Here is a 17486-nt window from a genome sequence, read left to right on the forward strand (position 1 = left end):
TCTTTGTAAGCCTTCTTTCACTCAGAATATTGCTTTTGAGATCTATTCATGTTGTGCTTATTGAGAGTTTTTTTATTATAAGTCTTTCATTGTACAAATATGCCTAAGTTTGTTTATCCATTCTCTATTGATGGACACCTGGACTGTGTCAAGTTTTTGGCTATTATGAGTGAAGCTGTTAAAAACATTCTTCTAAGTCTTTTTGTGGATATGTGCTTTAGTTTTTCTTTGGGTGAATACCTAAGAGAATTGTTGGGTCATAAGTTAGGTATATGTTAGTTGTATGAGAAGCTACTAGACCTTTTTTCAAAATGATTGTACAATTTTAAACTCATACCAATATGGTATGAAAGTTTTAATTTTTCCACATTCTCTCCAACATTTGGTGTTTTTGGTCTTTTCATTTCTGAGTTTTAGTAAGTTTCTTGGTAACATAGCTTGGTTTTAGTGTGAATCTCCCTGATGACTAATGCTATTAAGCTCTTTTACATGTACTGATGGCTTATTATTTACACATTCAGATATTTTCCCCATTTTAAAATATGGGTTGTTTCTGTTTTCATGTTAAATTGGAAGTGATCTTTATATATTCTGCATACTTTTCCTTTGTGCAATATATGTTTATGAGTATTTTATCCTGATCTGGTTTGCATATCCATTTTTATCAGTCTATTTTAATGAATAAAAGTTTTAGTTTTATTGATGCTTCATTTATCTATTTTTATATAATTATTATTTTCTTTTTTTGTCTAATAAACCTTTCCTTTCCCAAAGTTACAAAGATATTCTGCTTTATTTTATAAATTTTATTATTTTAGGTTTTATGTTTAAGACTATCATTCATTCCAAATAATTTTATTCAACATCATTTGTTCAAAATGTTTCCATCCCCTTTGGATTACTTTGGCATCTTTGTCAAAAAACAGTTGGATATATATGTGTAGGTCTATTTTGTGCTCTTAATTCTACTTATTTATTTTACTATCCTTAAGTCATTACCAACTGTTTATATTACAGTAGCTTTATAATAAGATGATGCCAGGTAATGTAAGTCCTCCAACTTTGTTCTTTTTTAAAAAAATTCTTTGAATATACTAGATCCTTTGCCTTTACTCTCAGCATAGTTTAAATTTGTATTTCCATTATTATGAATAAAACTGAACATCTTTTCATATGCTTAAGGGTCATACATATTTTTCTTGTGAACTGCTCATGTACTTTGCTTATTTCTTCATTGGTTTCCTCTACCCCTTTGATTCTGATTCCCCTAATTATATACAGAAATAGAATTAGCCTAGGTGGTTTGGCAATTGCTTTTTCCTTTTCAAGGAATGGGGCTCTCCTAGTCAATATTTTAGCCCCAGAGAATAATCTGAGCAACCCTATATTCCAGAAACATGTTGGATTATTTCCCATTAAAGCAATATGACAGCACAGCCCAATTTATCCAGCCTATATTCTACCAGCAAAGCCCCAAACTAGCCAAATACTAATTCTTCTTAGATAAAGCTCTTTTAAAAATACCTGTCTTCAAGTAAATAGTTCTGGCCACATGTAAACTGTAACACTCAAAGTTACACGTAGTGTTTCCCACCAATTATCCACCCTAGCTTAAACATATGACACCAAAAATTGCAGAGAGAGACATTCCAAATGATAAGCTATGTGGCAGTCTCCATATGGGATTTACTCACTCATGATACTTTGTTTATTAAAATATCCTTGAGACGGGTTAGGAATAAATGGGTTGAAGACTATTTTAAACATCAGTGTCTTAACAGGCAATTGTTTTCCTAATCTTTGAAGGTAAATATAGGATCCCTATATCCTAATAGGAATCACTCTCAAATATTAAAACCTCAGTACAGTTCCTAAGGTGCCAGAAGAAAAAGAAGTTGGGATTTTCTGCCATGTAATTCTGTCACTCCTCAAACACTATGTTCTTATTCTGTCCCAGATACTACTTGAGTCACTAGAAACACAAAAGCATAGAGTCTTCACTGTGACTACTGTAGAAAATCTACATGGTATCACTCTGATAGTGGTTATTTAATCTGGGACCTTTATGAATATGTATTGCTAATGTTTTGGGTCAGCAAACCACAATCAGAATTCATAAGCAAATCATAATAAAAGTTCACCTATCAGACACACTGATACCAGTGGCTGGGTATTAGAACCTAGTCATCTCTCCTACTAGGAGATGCAGCACTTTCAAAGCAAAATTGTGACCAATAATAAATTAATTAGGCTAATATCCATCAGGAAAGAACTATATGAGGATGAAAATGTGCTTACGACTCAACATTAGAAATAGAAAGACTCAGCATTGTAAAACAGAAGATGACTTTAGAAACATTCAGTTTTCCTCAGAGGTTACTTTTGTTCAGGGCCTCATTCAAGGTGCCTTGGGAGGCTTCATAAGGGAGGTGACATTTGAACTGTATCCTTAGGGAAGGATATTCCAGGTAGCAAGAATAACATGCAAAAGTATTGTAACAATTAGAACGGTGTAGAAAGGGAATTTTGAAAGAAATAAAAAATATAATTTGAAAATATATATATCATATCTAGAAATTAATAAAATAAAGCATACCTAATGTATTTGTGGAAGAAATTAAAACTATTATTAACAACTTGAAAAAGGTAAAATTAACTGGTTGATAAATCATAAGTGTGCATGGGAAGACTCAACATCACTCATAATCAGGAAAATACAAATCAAAACCACAATGAAATATCACCTCACACTTGTCAGAATGGATAAAATCAACAACACAGGAAACAACAGGTCTGGGCAAGGATGTGGAGGAAGGGGAACTCTTGCACTGTTTTGGGAAATGCAAACTAGTGTAGCCTCTCTGGAAAACAGTATGGAGGTTCCTCAAAAAATTAAAAATAGAACTACCCTACAATCCAGCAATTGCACCACTAGGTATTTACACAAAAAATATAAAAATACTAATTAAAAAGGATACATTAACCCCAATGTTATGGCAGCATTATCTACAATAATCCAATTATGGAAACAACCCAAGTGTCCATTGCCTGATGAATGAATAAAGAAGGGATGGTACATGTATAATGGAATATTACTAAGCCATAAAAAGAATGAAATCTTGCCATTTGCAAGGACCTAGATGGAGTTTGAGAGTATTATACTAAGTGAAATAAGTAAAAAAAAAAACTAATACCATATGATTTCATTCATATGTGGAATTTAAGAAACAAACAAATGAAAATGGGTGGGGGGGAAGGAAAGGCAAACCAAGAAACTGACTCTTAATCATAGAGAACAAACTGATAGTTACTAGAGGGGAGGGGAAATGTGGGGATGGGTGAAATAGGTGATGAAGATTAAGGAGTGCACTTGTGATTAACACTGGTTGTTGTATGGAAGTGATGAATCACTAAATTCTACACCTGAAACTATGACACTGAATGTTAACCAACTGTAATTTAAAGAAAAACTTAAAAAAAAGAAAACATTTTGACTATTTCTTATGAACATACCCTTACCACATGACCCAGCAGTCCTACTCCTAGTTATTTATCCAAGAAAAAATGTGACACTTCACACAAAAATCTGTAGGTCAGTGTTCGTTGCAGCTTTATTCATAATCGCCAAGAATCGGAAATAGCCTAGTTGTCTTCAGCTGGTGAATAGATGAATAAATTGTGGCATGTTTGCATAATGGAATACTTTTCATCAATAAAAAGTAACAAACTACTGATTTATATGCGATACTGGGAAAGGAAAAACTTTAAGACATAATACAGATCAAGCAGTTGCCAGGAAATTAAGTTATAGAGAGTTGACTACTACCAGGTACAGGAAGCCTTTTGGTTTGATGGCACTGTGTATGTATCTTATATATCTTGATGTTGGTGGATTATATGACTTTATACATTTGTCAAAACCCATCAGAGAACATTAGAAAGAGAATTTTAGTATGTGTAAATTTTTTTAAATAAGAGAGACAGAAAATAGGACAGTGAAGTTTCTATGGTCAAAGCATTTTACTGATGATGGCAGAGGCTTTAGCATGTTTATGGGACATGGACTCAAGTTAACAAATAGGAAGATGTTAAAGGTTACCTACCTTAACAAAGCAACTTGAAAATATATTTTAAATATAGATGGAATCTATATTTTAAACATATAGATACTTGCCCAAACCTATAAATGCTTATAGATGAGTTGCAGATAAAAGGAATATCTGGTTTGTAATCTTATGTACTATTGTGTGAAGTTGATTTAAGTACTGAAGTTGAGTGCTCAGCATTCTTGCTTTCTGCAAGTCCCTTAGGCCAAGGAATGACACTTAAGACAGAGCTGAGCCGAGGAATGACAAATAAGAAAGACACAATAAAGACACAGACACATAAGATGCTTGCGCAGAATCTGCTACCCAGTCAAACTGGGCTCCTCTTTTATTCTCTCAGTAAATGTTTAGTCAGCAGTGAATGTCTTAACAGAACAAAAGATACAGATAGAGAAGGACAGAGCAGGAACAGCTTGCACGTGTGTGTGGGTATATCGGGTGCTGTGGTCTCCTGACGCACTTGGCTGATGACCAAGAAGGCTCTGTCCTGCCCATCTTTGTGGGACCTCATCAAGTCCCTTGTTCCCAGCATACTGAGAACAGAAGTCCGATAAGGGCAGTTTATGCACAAGGGCCCAACACAGCGTAGGTTAAATTATAAGTCTGTGACTTAATGCATTTCCTGTCATCTTCTGTGAGTACTTGTACATACTTTTTTTGCTCAATGATTGGATAGCTTTTAAAGATCCCTGCTTAATATGATGTGTTTTTTCACATTGGTATTATGGTTTGTAATGACTAGTGACACAGCTATTGTTGTTGTTTTTAATATTTAAACTATATTTATTTCTTAAAGGTGATATTGGGCCAAATGGACAACCTGGGCCAATGGGACCTCCTGGGCTTCCAGGGATAGGTGTTCAGGGACCACCAGGGCCACCAGGGATTCCTGGACCAGTAGGCCAACCTGGTAAGATTAGAGTAAATAATATGCATTTTGTAGCACTCATTAGATAGAGGTTGGTTAACTCATCAGTAAAGTACAACCTATGTAACAGTTTTCCAGAAAGCAGATTTGATTAACATGTCTACCTGTATAAGTTTGTAAAACTGAAAAAGTATAGACCACAGCATAAGAGCTACTTTAATTCCATATTTTCCCTTCCTATTCATTTAAAATCGATCTATTGACAATAATGCAGTTTAACAACTGCAATATGTTGCCACAGCATACAGACCTTGAGCTAGTCACAGTCTTGGAATCACAGAGCTAAGAACGTCTAGTGCTGATTATTTCAGACCTGAGTAGCTGTACAGAATTAATAGACATTTGTGGAATCTTTTAACATGTCTATGCACAGGAGAATTAGAGTTAAAAACATTCAGTTAAAGATATTTTTTAGGCATTTTCATTTTTTTTTAAAAAAATAAAACAAATGTATTGAATTTTTTCCTTTTGCCCCTAAATCAGCAGTTGCTTTGCAACTCATATGCTCTCTAAACTTTTTTATATATACATATACAAAATAAGTTTTGTCAGCTGGTAACCTAATAGAGAATCATATTGTACCTCTATGTTTGTGTGAGAACTTACTTTAGTTTTGTGGATTCTCAGCCATCTGGTTATACACAGTATGGGCCACTCTTGGGCCAGTATGTTATTGCAAAGCAATGTAATAATTCCTAAAGTTAAGACAAATATGAAAAACATAATCATTCCTTAACTTACATGAATATGTCAGATGACTTACATGAATATGTTCAGATGTACATATGTTGACATTGAAACAGTAGAAATATATTTTCTGACCTTAAATGACGATAGATATTTTGTTAGTTATTATGCTAAAATCTAGAAACACCAGTTAAGCAATATAAAAAGCCTAGAAGTAAAGGTTATTTTAGCTTATTCCCTGTTTAAAAATTTTATTTTATGGCACATTGTACCTTTTTTAATGGCCTCTAACATCACTACTACTGATTTAAAAATAAGAAAATTTACAGAGTTGCTTTGAACCAGGTTGTTAAAAAGTAACTCTTTCAACACTCATCAAAAAACCATTCTATTCAAGTAGTGCAGCAAAAGGATCTTGAGAAAAAACAATTTTTAGGTTTGGTCATTATAGTCTTGACCTGCTGTTCCACAAAGATGCCTAAAATGAATTTATCATTTCTGTTGTGTTTTGTCATTTCTTCTATTTTCCGTAATTGCATGAGGTTTTGAAAATATTCTGAATTCTTAAATCACAGCTAAACAAGAATGAAAATACTACTGTTAATAACAATCTGAACAAAATAAGAATACGTTTATTTGTGGTTTATGCTTTTTCAAATTTAGCTAATATTCTAAATCTTTCATTCACCCAATGGTCTCTGCTTTTTAACTTATGGATATATAGGTATATTAATTTATAAAGTCTAGATAGAATGGGAAGAGGAAAAGTAATGGTGCTGAATTTAATGTCATTTCTTTCTTCTGTAAATATATGCTTTGCCATAGAATTCAAGATCTTAACTAATATTTTCCAACAAATGAAGTTAATAGCCACTGTTATGAAAATGTATTGAATGCACTCTTATTAATATAGATGTTATCAAATCACATATTTTTTACTATAGGATAGACTGCATTTTATATTTAATACTAGCCACATATACTCACTTCCTATATAAATTTATTTATATCACCAAAGCAGAAAATTATCTTAGCCCATTTCAAAAACATTGTAATTTCTGTTCATACATCTCAATGAAAGGGTGATCAGCAAGGCTGTTACTAATATTTTGATACACCTGACTTACATTGCATGACTGAAATTCTAACTACCAATGTTTTTTAATAAGCTTATTTAATATACTTGTTGTGTTTCATTATGCAGTAGAAAACTTAATGTAAAATATTCTATATTGTCATATCCCCAGTATAAAATGTTTGCATTATGCTTTTCAAGCATTTTTGACTACAGTGTTCTGCTGTAATTTAATTAAACTTTACCGTTTGTCATTCTCCTTTCCAAGACAGGATACACAGTTTAGTGCATGTTTATAAATTAAGGAACTACTGAATATCAATTCCTCTTTTGGCAGCAGGGAAATTAAAGAAAAAAAATGCCAAAGGATAAGAAGCAAAATACTTTTCATTCCATGCCCTACTAATTCAGGCAGAAATGGAAATTGTTGATTCTTGTTATTTGATCTGGCTATTAGCTAGCAGATTGCTTCTTTAGTGAATCTTTTAGAGGTCAGTTAAATATACTCAATTCCATGTTCACAGATTGTACCCTTACCTGAGTCAAATGTATTGTAATGCTTGCCTGGTCTCAGGAAAAACTACATAGCTGAATCAGATCAATCTCATTGCCACTAATGTGAAACAAAGAAAAAAGGAATTAGTTATGTCATTTCATAGATGAAGTTTCTTAACACATTTTTATCTATGAAGTTTTCTAACTTTTTTTCAGCTATCAAACCTTTGTTGTGTGTGTTGTGTGTGTGTGTAAGGTTTTCACAGATAATATGTGTTTTTGGAATTTTCCCCTTTTTCAGTAACTGGTTCCATTTAGCTGCCAATAAATTAAGAGCATCTGTATACCCCTCATGCACTTACCCTCTATAGATAGATATAGCCATATAGTTCCAATTATTATATGGATGAAGTTATCATTTCTGTTGTGTTTTGTCATTTCTTTTATTTCATCATCTTCATTCTTGATCTTACCAGGATGCCTATTTCTGACAGTATTCATGGAAAAGATCTAAGCTATGAAAAGTACAGCATAATATTTGTTACTACTACGAATAACAATAAAAAAATCTTTGCTAGTACATGCGGGTTGTTTAATCATAGTCATCCATTAATAATTATTGAGTTCTCTGTACCTAAGCTCTTACAGTATAAAATCAAATTCAGTTTTAAATTCTAACTTATCTTTAGGAGCTTAAGTTTCAAGAAGATTATTCAAAGCAATATAAGGATCAGAGATAAAAATGTAAAGCTGATCTTCATTAAAGAGCATTGCTTTTTGTGAATGTAAATATTTTAGTGTGTCTCCGTTGGCAAATACATTTCATTATAGAATATGCTATGTGAACATCTGAATAAATGACTAAAATAAGTTTATTTGCTCATTACTAATATATGATAGTCATGAATCAGTATCTAATAACTTCTACTTGTAGACTTTTTTGTTCTCACCTTAACATGCTTAGTTTTGTCTCCTAACCTAATCAATTTCTTGGCAACTTGCTTCTACTTGGATGGTTCATCTTGCTACTGAACTGTAACTTCTGCCTCTTGAACTTGAGGCCTACCAGATACTGTAGTTCTTTCTCAAAAGCTAGATCTTAAAACTTTAAACAGGAAAAGAAACTGGATTTCTCTAGATTTAAGTCTTTTTGATTTATTTTCTTTCTTTTGCAGAGCATATTTCAAATGACAAATTAGTTCTCTTGAAAACTTAGTTATCAAAAACTAGTTGGGCTATAACAATAGGCAGTGATCCATATAGCACCCTAACAGTACTCATTATTAGGTATCTCATCATACTTCACAAATACAATAATGTAACATCTCTATCCCCTTTTTGTAGTATTTTTCTATGAAATGACAGCATTGGAACCATCACCACTGTGCCAACTAAATGGAATTCTCTAATCTTCAAAGTGAATTATATTGGTTTAAAGACATGCTGATATATGACACCAAACAGATATTAAAATCCCAGCATCTTGCTCTATTATAAAATCATTGTCTATGCACCTTCAACAATAAAATTAGTTATTAGTTTTGAAGGGACACTTGGAATAGTCACCTGGCTCAGCCTGTAGCTTCCAGTCAGTTGTATCCCCATTTAACAGATGTAGATAAATAATATTAAGTGACTCACTTAGTCACATGTCTGATAGGTATTGGAATGGGAACGTGCTCTGTGTTTTAGAGTAATTCTTTTCCCTAAGTATATTCTAACTGTCTTGTGCCTTGGAGTAGTTCAGTCCTACAAAACTTACTAAGGTTAAGTATTTTTCAGTGTCATATTTTTTTTCTGTAAAATCCTGGTTAGAATACTGGGAAATAAAATTTACCAACAAAAACTAATGGTAATGTATTATTAAAACAACATGTAAAATGAGGTCAAAATAAAGTAAAAAAAGGCCCATGCAATGGGCTTAATCAGTAATTAATCATTCTTATGGATTATGGAAATATATCCCAATAATCCATAGTACCTTAGAGCAATGCAAATCCAAATACCAAAGGTATTTGAATTAAATAACCAAAGGTAGACATGTATTATATATGTTTTGGTTTTTAAATTTTAGACTAGGAGACAAAACTAAGCATGTTAAGATGATTTTATTGCATTGTATTTTATGAAAAATATTAGTCCATGATGGACCAAGAATTAAGAAAAGATTGGTCCTTCACCAGAAATAACTCAAGAAGCACTATCATAGAGAAATATACCTGAAAATCCTAAAATTTGATAGTTAGGTCATTTTGTGTGCATGATACTAAAGGAATCTCTCACTCACTGTTAGGTTTGTTATAGAGAGGAGTCTGTTACTTGTTTGCTAGAAAAATGATCAGAAACATCTCTTAAAACTGCTTTGAAACTTATTAATATTGGTGTCATATTAACTAGGCTTGCATGGAATACCAGGAGAGAAGGGAGATCCAGGGCCTCCTGGGTTTGATGTTCCAGGACCCCCTGGTGAGAGAGGCAGTCCAGGAATTCCTGGAGCACCTGGTCCTATGGGACTCCCAGGATTACCAGGGCTTCCTGGAAAAGCAGGTGCCTCTGGACTTCCAGGTAATTTATTTAAAGTTTTCTCTGGTTTTGGATTCAAGAAATTAAAACTGTTTTAATTACATTATATTATTCTTTTATCGTACTTTTCTGGGTCAATCTATTCCTTATGGCAAAGTATTAAATGTCTTTTCAGAAGACTCACTTTGTGTTTTACATTACACTTTTTCTCTGGGAAATTTCTGGTTATATATTCCCATATAGAAAATGATCCCAGAATTTAATGGTTTAAATCAACCTTTTTATTTTGTTCAAGATTTTGTGGGACAGTAATTAAGGCATGATTTGAATGGGGTCATTTATCTCTGATCCAGATGGCACCAACTGGAATGGTTGGGATGAAGGATCTACTTCCAAAATGGCACTGCTCTGACACCTGAGTGTCCCTTGGCCTCTTCACATGTCTCTCATTATCCATAATGCTTCTTCACATGTCTGGGGATCCTTACCTTATGATAAAGTCAGGGTAGTTGCTCTCCTTCTAAAGGCAGCTGGCTTCCACATGAGCGAATCCCCCAAACCAAAAGCAAGTGTTCCAAAGAGTCCCATGTGAAAGCCACAAGACTTCTTATGATCTAGTTTTGGGATTCACAGGGTCAGTCAAGGACAAGGCACAGAGTCAGCCCAAATTCAAGGGGAGAAGGCTACACAAAGGTGTGTATACTGGGAAGTGTGGTGCATTGTGAGGCCATCTTTGGAGATAGGCTACCACAGTGAGTCTTTGTATTCATAGGTATTGGCAGTAGTGGTTACTAAGGTTACAACAGTTGAAAAGGGGTAAGACTTTAGTACCTGCCCTCCAACCCTAAGGTCTTCTAGTTGCCATCTTAAGACTTATCTTTTATCTTTCCAAGGTCAAGGAAAGGTAAAAGTTAACTATTGATATTCTTCAAAGGTGCCAAAGGTGAAATGGGTATGATGGGACCTTCAGGCCCACCAGGACCTTTGGGAATTCCTGGCAGGAGTGGTGTTCCTGGTCTCAAAGGTAATATTCAGAGTTGGCTGGCAGATGCATGTGAAAGAGAAATTTAACATCTTTTTTGTCAATACAGACCATTTTTATTTAACTGCTTTAAAATGAGCAATGTTTGCTTATATATTCTTTTTTAAATGTTTAAATGCTTGTTTATTTATTTTTTTTGAGCAAGAGAACATGTGTGTGCATTCAAGTGGGAGAGGAGCAGGGAGAGAGAGAGAGAGAGAGAGAGAGAGAGAGAGAGAGAGAGAGAGAGAGTGAGAGTCCCAAGCAACTTCCATGCTTTCAGTGCAGAGCCCAATGCAGGGCTCGATCCCCTGAGAACCGTGAGATCATGATCTGAGCCAAAATGGAGTCTGATGCTCAACCAACTGAGCCACCCAGGCGCCCCACTTGTGTTTCTGTTTGTATGTGACATGACATTTAAATAGGTTCTGTTTTCAATGTGGTGGCATGTATAATTTGGATACTATGAAATATGGTACATGCTCAGCTCAAAATAACAAAATATAAGGATTAAATTTTGATTTTTTAAATAAGTTATATAATTATCAAAGAACCCCCAAAATATAAGAAGTGTTATTTGAGTATAAAAATGTGTGTTAATTCAAGTTATTCATAGATAATAACTATGGTGCATAAGTGTTTGGATTGTCAGTGGCCTACCAAACTATGGAACATAAATAATATTTATATGCATTAATCCTGGAAGGATGAATCTGATCTGTTGTCCTCCTCACATGTGGGTTTTAGGTGATGTTGGTTTGCAGGGTCCGCCAGGACCTCCTGGCCCTGTAGGAGAAAAAGGTGGTAAAGGAGAACCTGGCCTTCCAGGCCCTCCTGGACCAATGGATCCAGATCTGCTGGGCTCAAAAGGAGAGAAAGGGGACCCTGGCTTACCAGGTGAGTGAATGTATTTATTTGTGAATCTGTTTACTGGTATATCTGAAGTTTAATTTTCAATACCATGAAAAGTGGCTTCCAGTGTAGGAGTCACCAACAAAAGGCACTTAGATGTATCAAATTTTGGTAATGAAAATTTTCACCTGATTTGTACTATTTCAGTGATCAACTTTTATTTAAGTATTTTCTTTGTTGTTTAATCTATCACAACCTATGAACTCTTAAAATAGACTTAAGGTAGTCACCTTCAGGCTTTCCACAAAGTAGTACAGGATGTGGTTGAGAGAAATGGCCAGAATCACTTGGAAAACAAATTTCAGTGCTTGGGAAAATTGCTGGTTCTTTAATTTTTTCCCATGAACCCAGATAGGGATGAGTGGTACATTGTTGCCCTGCAGTGTTTTGATATCTATTTCATACTTGGCTCTAAATGTAGTTCATTGTTATTCTGCTTTGGTAGAATAAAAAAGTATTGGACTATGTAGAGCCAATCTTATCCTTCAGGGAAGTTGCTGAAAGTAGATTTAGGGAAGAACTGTGTTACTATTGTTTGTTATTTTATTAGAAACAAATATGAAGTATAACACTGACTTTTTAAATACAAAATTCTTTTTTCATTTCACAAAACTATAACATATAGCAAGGAATCAGAAAATATAGATAAGCACAAATCAGCAAATAAAGTTCTTACAATCCAATTTATATAGAATAGCCTTTCAAACAACATGGAACTTTAAAACTACCTATGTTTATTTGCAGCTTATAGTATAGTTTGTGGCTCTTTTTGTGTTGTAACCATTAATATTGTCAGTCCATGTGTGTGTGTGTGTGTGTGTGTGTATGTGTGTGTGTGTGTACAGTTATTGTGTTTCCCTATGAGCAGGACTTGGTGGGATTTTTTTTCTAAAAAAAGAGTTTAAGATGTTACTATGTATACTTTTGTATGTTGTCACAAAAGAGGCAAGCCTGCCTAATTTTTTGTATTGCTAAAATTCAATATCTTTCTTGAATGACTCTTCTCTTTCAATTATGTCTTCTGTAAAATAGAAGCAGTAAACTCTATTATAATGTAATAGAGTTATTAAAGATAGTTGTAGAATCTAAGAGATAGGCTAAAGATGATCTGCCCCAATTCCTTCATTTTACAATGTAAGCAACTGAGGCCCAAACAGGAAAGTGACTTAGTTAATGAGTGCATTGGATTTCTTAAAGGTAGCTCAATAAAAAGTGGAGGAGTTTAGTATTCATCCAGTGCTATTGTTTCATACTATATCAGAATGTCACAGGTTCCTGTGTTTCATTCATAGTTCAGAATTTGGATTGCTTCCTTTCTCAAATTATTTTTTTGTAGTTAAGATTTTATTTTTTTAATTTTATTTTATTTAAATTCTAGTTGGTTAACATATGGTGTAATATTGGTTTCAGGAGTAGAAGTTATTGATTTATCACTTACATATAGCACTCAGTGCTCATCCCAACAGGTGCCCTCCTTAATACCCATCACCCATTTAGCCCATCAACCTAATTTGTCTCCCTTCTACTCATCTTTGGAAGGTATTCGTGGAGTTTCTGGACCAAAAGGTTACCAGGGTTTGCCTGGAGACCCAGGGCAACCTGGACTGAGTGGGCAACCTGGTCTACCAGGGCCATCAGGTAAGTATGATAGACCAGCTATAGCAATGGAATGACTGACCCTACACCCTAAAAAAGTTATTATGTATTTATTATATGTGATGATGTTTTGGATCTGATCATGGCAATATGCTTGAGTAGCTACTCAGATTTGGAGCTCTTTTTTGTTTTTAGCAAAAATGTTGCCATTCGGCCCAAGTGTCAACTGACAAGATTTGTAGGATAGTTTTTTACTCAGTTTCTTCTTTTTGTGGCGGTGAGGATGTATACAGAATTGGAAGTATATTCAAATAAGATGCTGTGTTTTATTTACATATATTGCAACATGTGTAAATGAGACAGTCATCTTATAGGCGCTGAGGAATTTACCTTTTTTTAGTTTTTGCTTTCAGGCATGTCAATCATTAAACCATGTAAAGGTGACTGCTGATTCTATTTTTTAAAGTTTTTAGGTATGGAAATTTCACAACCTACCTTGGTAGTCTGTTTCAGCATGAATCATCCTGAGAATCCACATGGATTTTTTCCTTATTTCTAATAAAACTCTTTGTTGCTGCTTCTTAAGCCACTTTCTTTAGTTAGGTCCCTCACGAATAAAGAACAGCTGGTCTCCATCCTCATAATGGTCCTTCAAGTCAGTTATTCTTCTCTAGACTCTGTACTACATTGCCTTGATATGTTTGGAAAGAGATATTCTCTTCTAATCCTTCATATCTTCTACATTCTCTTCCCCAAGTTAGAAGTCAGTATGGAAGAAAAAGAGAAGAAAAAATGTTTTAGGAAACACTGTGGTCCTTAGAAAATACCTAGATAATACCACACAGCTTAGGCGTCTAAGCTCTAAGAGGGTATCTAAACACAGCAGCCAGGACTGTTGGAGGTGACACTACACTACCTCTCCATCAATATTCATCTATCCCTGACCTCATGAAGTGGAAATGTATCATAACAGGATACCACTTTCCATTTGCTGGATTCATAAAATCAGACTTACATGAGAAAGCCACTTCTGAATCTTTTAAAGGCAGACTTCATTATATTGGACTTATCTGTGATAAATACAGTAAGGATAGTTACACACCTACAACAAACAGGACTTCATTTCTAATTGGAAATGTTTTAGGACAAAACAAGAGATGCCCTGGTAAAATGTTTGCATTTTTAAAACTAATTTGTATTAGGAGACCTCTGTTACTATGATTATATTGTAATATGTTCCCAAGGAGATTTCCTTGGTACATCTTGCCTGTTTTATGCTGAGTTAGATCTGTGGAACTTAATCATATATTAAGACTTGACCCATCGAATCCCATGCTTGCATTATAATTAACAACTCACTCGAAGAAACCAGGCAACCTCCATATTGCTGACTTATATTAATTTAACCAATTTGAATTATCTAGGTCCTAAAGGTAACCCTGGTCTCCCTGGGAAGCCGGGACTTACAGGACCTCCTGGACTTAAAGGAAGCATTGGTGATATGGGATTTCCAGGTGAGTGATGAAAGTCACCCAAACATTTAATCCTATCAATGGAAGATAGCTTTGGAAGATTTGTTATCAAAATAGAGACTGGTTGTTGATAAAATCAAACTGAGGCAATAACTAAGGTAATCAGTGGATAGAGCCCTCCAATCACACAAATATTTGAAGTGAGAATTAAGGGACAGAGTTTTAGAAACATTAAGAGTAAGAATCCACAAATGTGTATTTTTTCTCTAGCTGTACCCCTTTCACTTAAACTTCCTTGAAAAGTAGGCTTTTAAATAATCCTAGTTGTAAAGGATTATTTTTAACTCAGAATTTGCAGTTATTTTTTTTCTCTTGGTCATATGCATCATAGATATGCCATGAATAAAGAATATTTTGTAAAAAAAATGCATGTTACATGTTTTCAACAGGCCCTCAGGGTGTGAAAGGGTCTCCTGGACCTCCTGGAGTTCCTGGAAAACCTGGCAGCCCAGGATTATCTGGACAGAAAGGAGAAAAAGGTGATCCTGGTATTTCAGGCATTGGTCTTCCAGGTCTTCCTGGCCCAAAGGTAATTCTACTCCAGGCATATGCCTGAGCAGATGTTATTTTTTTTTAAATACTGTGCTCATTCCTAATTCTTTATTAAACAAACTATAGGATGATATAGTATATTCTAGAAATTCATTCCTCCTGTTTTCTCTTATATTGTAAGGAGATATGTTGTAGGGTTTGTAGCCTATCCAAAAAGAGGGAGAAGACCTCCTGATTTCTTTGTTTTCCCTCTATCTTTTTTTTCTTTTATAGTTTATTGTCAAGTTGGTTTCCATGTAACACCCAGTGTTCATCCCGACAAGTGCCCTCTTCCGTGCCCATCATCCCCCTTACCTTCTCCCCCTCCCCCATCAGCCCTCAGTTTGTTCTCAGTATTCAAGAGTCATGGTTTACCTCCCTCCAATGTTTTTCCTCTATCTCAATCTCTGAGTATATTTCAGTAAACCAAAGGAGTATTTCTGCCTGGCTTTGGCATTCTTTTCCCTTGATCTGTATCCTAATATTACTATAGACTAATATGAAGAGACTTATAAACAAAGTGACTTATGTAATTAATGAAAGTGCTGTCGTATTCCTAACTGCATATCTGAGGTAGTTCGCTTAAAACAGTTTTGCATGCCCCTCTATGCAATGTGAAAATTTTGGTAGTGTTTCTCCTCCGATCAAATTTAGGACATGTTTAGAATCATTAGACTCAACAAATATTTGATAGTTTAGCCAGCAGAGATGCATTCATTGTCTATTATATATGTTACAGATGTTTTCTTCTAGTCAATTGTTTGTCTTGTAATATTGTTTAATCATTCAGTCAGACTACAAAGCTAGAAGTATTAAAAAAAGAATGGTGGTACTAAACTTGCATTGAATTAATGAAACTTCCCACTGAGATAAGAATCTACTGAATAATGTTTTTCTTTTTTATGTTTTAAGCTGTCCTTTTTATTTTTTAATTTTTAAAAAAATTTTATCTTAGGGACGCTTCGGTGGCTCAGTCAGTTAAGCATTCGACTTTGGCTTAGGTCATAATCTCACAGTCTGTGGGCTCTGGTCTTTCTCGCAAAATAAAGACATTAAAAAACATTTAAAAATTGTTTTATCTTATTTTTAATTTTAATTCCAGTATGATTACATACAATATTATATTGGTTTCAGGTGTGTAATGTAGTGATTCAACACTTCCATGCAATACCCCGTGCTCATCACAAGTGCCCTCCTTAATCCCTGTCATCTATTCAACCCATCCCCTCACACACCTTCTCTCTGGGAAATAACTGGTTGTTCTCTGTATTAAAAGCCTCCTTCTTGCTTTGCTTTCTTTCTCTCTCTCTTTTTTTTCTTCAATGATTTTACTCATATGGAATTTGCTCATTTCTTTTAAATAGTATATAAAAAGATTTTAGTTTGATTGGGTAGTCAATCAACTTATTGTAAGAGATAATAAAGAGAAATCTGCATTTTCACTATAGATTAAGTATAAAATCTATTGAAATGATTCTGAATTTTTTCTGTTCTATTTAAATTTTACCAGCAATACATAACTTCATTAAAAAATAACAATAATACAGGCATGTCAAGGGCAAAAGTGAAAATCTCCTTCATATCTTCTTTATTCCATTCCCTTCCCTTTAGAAATACACTGATAATAGTGCGTAAATCTGAATTGCTTGCTCTACATTTTTTATGTATATATACAAAATTCTGTTTTGTGTTTTTCTTTTTTTTAATATAACACAATTTATTTTTTTAACATATGCAATTAGTTTCCATCGTTTACAATACAGTAATTACAATGACACTCCAAACAGAAAAGGAAAGTAAAAAATCAAACCCCCCACTTCTATCTCATGTAATTAGACTTATACAGAAATTAGAAGGTTAAGTAACAACTAGTTAATCACCTAATTTCACAGCTATCTGAAGTGGCAATCGTTATATAGCAGCTTATCTATGATACATTCAAGATACATGATACAATTTATTACTTGCCCATAAGCTAAAACACAGCCTACTTAATCCCTTTCCTTAAATTCCACCTCTATACTACAGTATACTTGAGGTCCATGAAAAAAAGTAGCTACTTTTTATATAGGAAATGGAT

At 34.2% G+C, this 17486-nt stretch overlaps 1 protein-coding gene across 2 annotated transcripts in view; it reads left to right on the plus strand.

Annotated features, from left to right (window-relative positions):
- Nucleotides 1-17486, plus strand: part of COL4A5 (collagen type IV alpha 5 chain) — a 228554-nt gene that overhangs the window by 165182 nt on the left and 45886 nt on the right. For both annotated transcript variants that reach the window (XM_029930017.1, XM_029930018.1), the window contains exons 30-36: nt 4903-5016; nt 9689-9856; nt 10749-10838; nt 11583-11732; nt 13287-13385; nt 14768-14857; nt 15265-15404. In XM_029930017.1, coding sequence (XP_029785877.1) covers nt 4903-5016; nt 9689-9856; nt 10749-10838; nt 11583-11732; nt 13287-13385; nt 14768-14857; nt 15265-15404 — 851 coding nt within the window. The remainder of the gene's footprint in view (nt 1-4902; nt 5017-9688; nt 9857-10748; nt 10839-11582; nt 11733-13286; nt 13386-14767; nt 14858-15264; nt 15405-17486) is intronic.

Source organism: Suricata suricatta, chromosome X (assembly GCF_006229205.1).
Source record: "Suricata suricatta isolate VVHF042 chromosome X, meerkat_22Aug2017_6uvM2_HiC, whole genome shotgun sequence".
Classification (NCBI taxonomy): Eukaryota; Metazoa; Chordata; class Mammalia; order Carnivora; family Herpestidae; genus Suricata; species Suricata suricatta.